Source organism: Oncorhynchus masou, chromosome 32 (genome assembly GCF_036934945.1).
Source record: "Oncorhynchus masou masou isolate Uvic2021 chromosome 32, UVic_Omas_1.1, whole genome shotgun sequence".
Lineage (NCBI taxonomy): Eukaryota > Metazoa > Chordata > Actinopteri > Salmoniformes > Salmonidae > Oncorhynchus > Oncorhynchus masou.
This window is the reverse complement of record NC_088243.1, coordinates 62,786,538-62,792,537: the sequence shown is the minus strand read 5'-3', so window position 1 is coordinate 62,792,537 and position 6,000 is coordinate 62,786,538. Positions and strand designations below refer to the sequence as shown.

The 6,000-nt window shown below is 41.8% G+C and overlaps 1 protein-coding gene across 1 annotated transcript in view; it reads left to right on the top strand.

Annotated features, from left to right (window-relative positions):
• Positions 1-5,850, top strand: part of LOC135527069 (calcium-binding protein 2-like) — a 13,207-nt gene extending 7,357 nt beyond the window's left edge. Inside the window, exons 3-7 of the mRNA XM_064955718.1 lie at positions 4,164-4,194; positions 4,346-4,480; positions 4,692-4,801; positions 4,931-5,078; positions 5,375-5,850. Coding sequence (XP_064811790.1) covers positions 4,164-4,194; positions 4,346-4,480; positions 4,692-4,801; positions 4,931-5,078; positions 5,375-5,400 — 450 coding nt within the window. The 3' untranslated portion in view covers positions 5,401-5,850. The remainder of the gene's footprint in view (positions 1-4,163; positions 4,195-4,345; positions 4,481-4,691; positions 4,802-4,930; positions 5,079-5,374) is intronic.
• Positions 5,851-6,000: the final 150 nt, after the last annotated feature.

Sequence of the window (6,000 nt, the reverse complement as noted above, 5' to 3'; positions counted from 1 at the left end):
CCAATTCCATGTATTCAGTTCTGTGCATAGGCTTAGACCTTCCATCGGCTGCAGAAACACAAACCCCAATAGAAATAAGGAAGGTGAATACAATGGCAACTGATATGAATGTCTAGGCTTCAATCCACACCACTGTAAAGCTCTATAATGGAAGGTCACAACCCACTGGGCATAGACCCCAGGTCAACATCTAGTTTTGATTCACATTTGGTTGAGCTGTCAACTAATGTGAATTCAAAGTGAAATCAACAACAAAACATTACCCATATCATTGGATTTAGGTTCAAAATTGGGTGAAAAAAAACTATTGGCAAATTGATTTACCACGTTGATTCCACATCGTCACATAGATTTTTTGGGGGGGGTTGAAGTGATGTGGAAACAATGTTGATTCAACCACTTTTTACACAGGGGGAATGTTTAGGAGTAACCCAAAGTCACTTAGAAGTAACTCCACTTCATTTTCTGCATCTCTGCAATGCTGTAAAAAAAATCGTACAAATTTGACAGTCCCTATATTGTACCTTCCATTTCCAATATTGTGTAGTAGTATTTACTGATTGCCAGAAACATTTTGCAACCTTTTCTCTTCCGACGAAAACAACATGTTAATATTGTGTAAACAAAACACTTCGCATTTAATTTTGCATTCATTGATGACAATTGTAATTGTAATTGTAAAGCTGGGCCTAATACAGTATATGCAATCCAGGCATAAAGACAAGAAACTTATCAGACATTCTGCAAACGTACTTAAGCATTTGATCATCGTTGGTTTGCTGTAGGTTAGTTTAACCACACTTCCAAAAAATGTTTGTACACAGGTTGAGAAAAACTGTAACTAAACACAACTCTGGTATTATCATATTGAGGAGATGTAATGTGTAAGTGTGTTATGTAACACTGTGTTGAGTCTCTGAGTTGAGCAGAGTGTCTGAACACCTACCAGAATGAACGCCCCAATCCAACTCTGAGCCAAGACTGTGCCTCGGAAAACAGAACAGAGAAAGAGATAGATGAGAGAGAAAGAGTGAGAGATGGAGGGAAAGCATAGCTTCTTGTAACCAATACACAGACCAGCACATAAACAGACAGAGAGCTAGACTTATTAGGCTGATGGTCTGCTGGCTGATAGGGCTTGTCATGTAGATAGAGCTAAACTTCTAAAAGTCTGACAGAGATTGCCAATCCTGTCCTGTCCTGTTTGCTGATGTAACATCGGATCTCCCTGAGGACTAGTGCTGTGGACAGCTGGCTGTCAGACCTCAGCAGACAGAGAGGGAAACAGAGTGTGAAACCAACGACTGTTGGGTTCACTAGTTCTGGATGATTCTGGTTCTAAGGGGGCCGTCGGGCCCCTGGGGGGCAAGGGGGGGGCAGGGGGCCAGGAGGGGCCCCGGTCAGAGGGCGAGGAGGAATCGGGTGAGAACGAGGAGTTTAAGGCGCCACTGTCTGCACTGGTCCAGAACTGCACCATGTTACACAGCATCGTGGGACCCGCCTGCATCTTCCTCAAACAGGGCTTTGCAAGCAGCCAGATCGTACGTACACACGCTAGTGAACACATACACACGCTAGTGAACACATACACACGCTAGTGAACACATACACACGCTAGTGAACACATACACACGCTAGTGAACACATACACACGCTAGTGAACACATACACACTTATGATGAGACACATGCATGCAAGCGCATACTCAATCACACACACACGTACACTTACAATTACTAAACTATTCACACACACACACACACACACACACACACACACACACACACACACACACACACACACACACACACACACACACACACACACACACACACACACACACACACACACACACACACACACACACACACACACACACATCATGATCATCTTCATGTCCTTCTCACCACATAACATTCTCTCCACAATCATTTCATTTTCATCATGGGACAACCAATCAAACGTGCTATTTAAAGTACATTCTGCAGGCAGAGAGAAGTCCAATCAAACCTTGATGTGGTGTTGCACTGTGTTTATCACATACAGGGAGATTCCAAGAAGAACATCCATAGTAAAGAGAAAGACATCTACAGGGATTGTCTCTCCCTATACTTCTCTTCCATCAAACAAACTCAACCTAATGACCTACTACACCAAAACAGGCACGACCTACAGTGTGTGGACGTGTGTGTGTGTGTGTCTGTAAACAATTCACATTATATGTCCAAGGGTCTTACTTACAATAAACCACCTACATTTCCTAAAACACCCCCACACTACCCGATAATCTGGTTACTACAGTGATTTATGTTTTGTGAAAGTATTTTACCGGGTCCATAATACAAACATGGCTCATGCAATGCAATCTGTGTAGATTTAGGTTCAGATATACAGTACCAGTCAAAAGCTTGGACACCCACCTCAAGGATTTTTCTTAATTTGTATTACTATTTTCAACATTGTCGAACTATGAAATAACACACATGGAATCATGTAGTAACCAAAAAAGTGTTAAACAAATCAAAATATATTTTACATTTTCAATTCTTCAAAGTAGCCACCCTTTGCCTTGATGACAGCTTTGCACACTCCTGGTATTCTCTCAACCAGCTTCACCTGGAATGCTTTTCCAACCATCTTGAAGGAGTTCCCATATATGCTAAGCACTTGTTGGCTGATTTTCCTTCACTCTGCGGTCCAACTCATCCAAAACCATATCAATTGGGTTGAGGTCGGGTGATTGTGGAGGCCAGGTCATCTGGTGCAGCACTCCATCAATCTCCTTCTTGGTCAAATAGCCCTTACACAGCCTGAAGGTGTGTTTGGTAATTGTCCAGTTGAAAAACAAATCATAGTCCCACTAAGCCCAAACCAGATGGGATGGTGTATCTCTGCAACATGCTGTGGTAGCCATGCTGGTTAAGTGTGCCTTCAATTCTAAATAAATCACAGACAGAATCACCAGCAAAGAACCCCCACACCATCACACCTCTTCCTCCATGCCACACATGCGGAGATCATCCGTACACCTACACTGCGTCTCACAAAGACACAGCGGTTGGAACCAAAAATCGCAAATTTGGACTCATCAGACCAAAGGACAGATTTCCACCGGTCTAATGTCCATTGATCAAGTTTCTTGACCCAAGCAGGTCTCTTCTTATTATTGGTGTCCTTTAGTAGTGGTTTCTTTGCAGCAATTCGGCCATGAAGGTTTGATTCACGCAGTGTCCTCTGAATTGTTGATGTTGAGATGTGTCTGTTACTTGAACTCCGTGAAGCATTTATTTGGGCTGCAATATGAGGTGCAATTAACTCTAATGAACTTATCCTCTGCAGCACAGCTAACTCTGGGTCTTCCTTTCCTGTGGTGGTCCTCATGAGCGCTGTCGTCAAGGCAAGGGGTGTTTAAAAAAAAAATCTCAAATAGAAAATATATTTTGATTTGTTTAACACTTCTTTGGTTACTACGTGATTCCATATTTGTTATTTCATAGTGATGAGGTCTTCACTACTATTGTACAATGTAGAAAATAGTAAAGATAAAGAAAAACTCTGTAATGAGTAGGTGTGTCCAAACCTTTGACTGATACTGTGTTATATCTTTAGAAGCAATGTACTAGATATAGATACTATTTAGTCTAACTTTGCAAAGCATCCTGGTTTACTCTTTCTAATAATGTGTGTCTACTGGCACGCTACATATCACATGTACCACCTCTGCTATTAATCATACCATAACAAAAATATGTAGATTTTATCAAGCAAAAACAAATGGCAGAATTTCTCTCTCTTCTTCTCTCTCCTCTTTTTCTACCTTTGGCTGATTGGTTCCCATTGTCTTTGTGATTGAGGCCCATTGTGTATTTTCTAATATCAGCGGTTGAACATTTTGTGTTTGTTGATCTTAAGATTTACATCTGTGTATTTGACGGCGGTTTTTGTATCCACATGAAAACATGCACGTACGTTGTTTGTCTTGTCGTGGGTACATGAGCAAACAGATTTTGTCGTCGTCGTACGTCTCGTGGGGTTGTGATGTAGCGCGTGCGTGTGTGTGTTTGTGATGCGATGTGTGCGTGCGTGTGTTTGTGATGCGATGTGTGTGTGTTCATGTGCCACCACCAGTCTGCTTATGTGAGTCCCTCTGCTACCTCCAACAGGACAGGGACCTACGACCAGAGGAGATTGAAGGTAGACTTTCCCTTTCTATCTCACACAGTCAGAATCGTACCATGACATGTTTTACAATCTACATTCTCTAATTCTTACCCTGTGTGTGTACTTGCATGTTTGTGTGTGTGTGCGTGCGTGCGTGCATACGCGTGTGCCTGTGTGTTTGCAGAGCTTCGCGAGGCGTTTGTGGAGTTTGATAGGAAGAAGAATGGTTATGTCAGCTACAAGGACCTGGGAGAGTGCATGAGGACCATGGGCTACATGCCCACAGAGATGGAGCTCATCGAGCTGGGCCAGTCCATCTGTGAGTTGGATGTCATCATCACGAGACAGAGGAAACCACCGAGTCATGGAATATCTGAAACTCTTGAGTGCAATGGCGGAATTTAGGTTGATTATTGCAATGAATTATGAACCAAGGAAACACAAAATCAAGGATTATTTAGGCAATGAAAGACATATTGTCCATAAGTGAACCATGAGTAATAGTAGTAATGTTTTTATCTGGTCTGTAGGTGGCGGCAAACTAGACTTTGAGGACTTTGTGGAGCTGATGGGCCCAAAGATGCTGGCAGAGACAGCAGACATGATCGGAGTGAAAGAACTGAGAGATGCATTCAAGGAGGTCTCTCTCTCTCTCAGATTGTGTGGTTTGAAAGCTGACAGAGATGGTTGCTGTCTTTATCAATGTGAGTAACTGTCACTACAGCCTTGTTTCTCTCTCTGTCTCTCTCTCTTTCTCTCTCACACACAGTTTGATGCTAACAGTGATGGTCAGATCAGTATAATGGAACTGAGGGAGGCCATGAAGAAGCTGATGGGAGAACAGCTGACCAACAGAGAGATCGACGAGATCCTCCGAGACGTGGATCTCAACCGGGACGGACTGGTCGACTTTGAGGGTGAGAGGTGTGTGTGTGTGTGTGTGTGTGTGTGTGTGTGTGTGTGTGTGTGTGTGTGTGTGTGTGTGTGTGTGTGTGTGTGTGTGTGTGTGTGTGTGTGTGTGTGTGTGTGTGTGTGTGTGTGTGTGTGTGTGTGTGTGTGTGTGTGTGTGTGTGTGTGTGTGTGCATACTCAACTTCAGTACTGATTCATATTTGTTAGAAGCAGTGGCGGGTTTTCTGTCGGTCTGTGTATGGGATAATCATGTCTCCTTTTCATTTAAATCTCTGTCATAATCTCTCTCTCTCTTTTCAAAGAATTTGTTCGAATGATGTCACGCTGAGATAACCATATGGTTGTTGTGCAACAACTGGAAAAGGTACCACTACGTTTGTAGTGAACAACTGGAAAAGGGACCACTACGTTTGTAGTGAACAACTGGAAAAGGGACCACTACATTTGGAGTGAAGAACTGGAAAAGGGACCACTCCATTTGTAGTGAACATTCTTGTTCTACTGACTGGACCTCGGTTTGTTATTTTTTGTTAAGCAGCACTTAAATTGAGTGAACACTTAATAGTAGTTCTACAAATCTTGTAACTCAAGCTGTGACAGTTAAATTGAACATTGATTGGTTGTAACATCTCAAAATCCTAATGCTTGGTTGTCTCTTATGAGTATCTCTTATCTTTTTAAAGTGTATTTTTGTTTTTTTAAGTGAATGTTTTTACTCTGATTGTATGTGTGTTCAAAGGTTTAACCTCGTTTGTAAAATGTGACATTATTTTCAAATAAAAAGTTGTCTGTGTTGTTTTTGTGTTATCTTAAATGTAATAATTTCTAAGAAAATGTTCGACTAATTCATTTATTGATGATCAAGATAATCAAGATAATCAAGATAATCAAATTAGACACATTTTAATGCAACGTAAGACTAAATAGG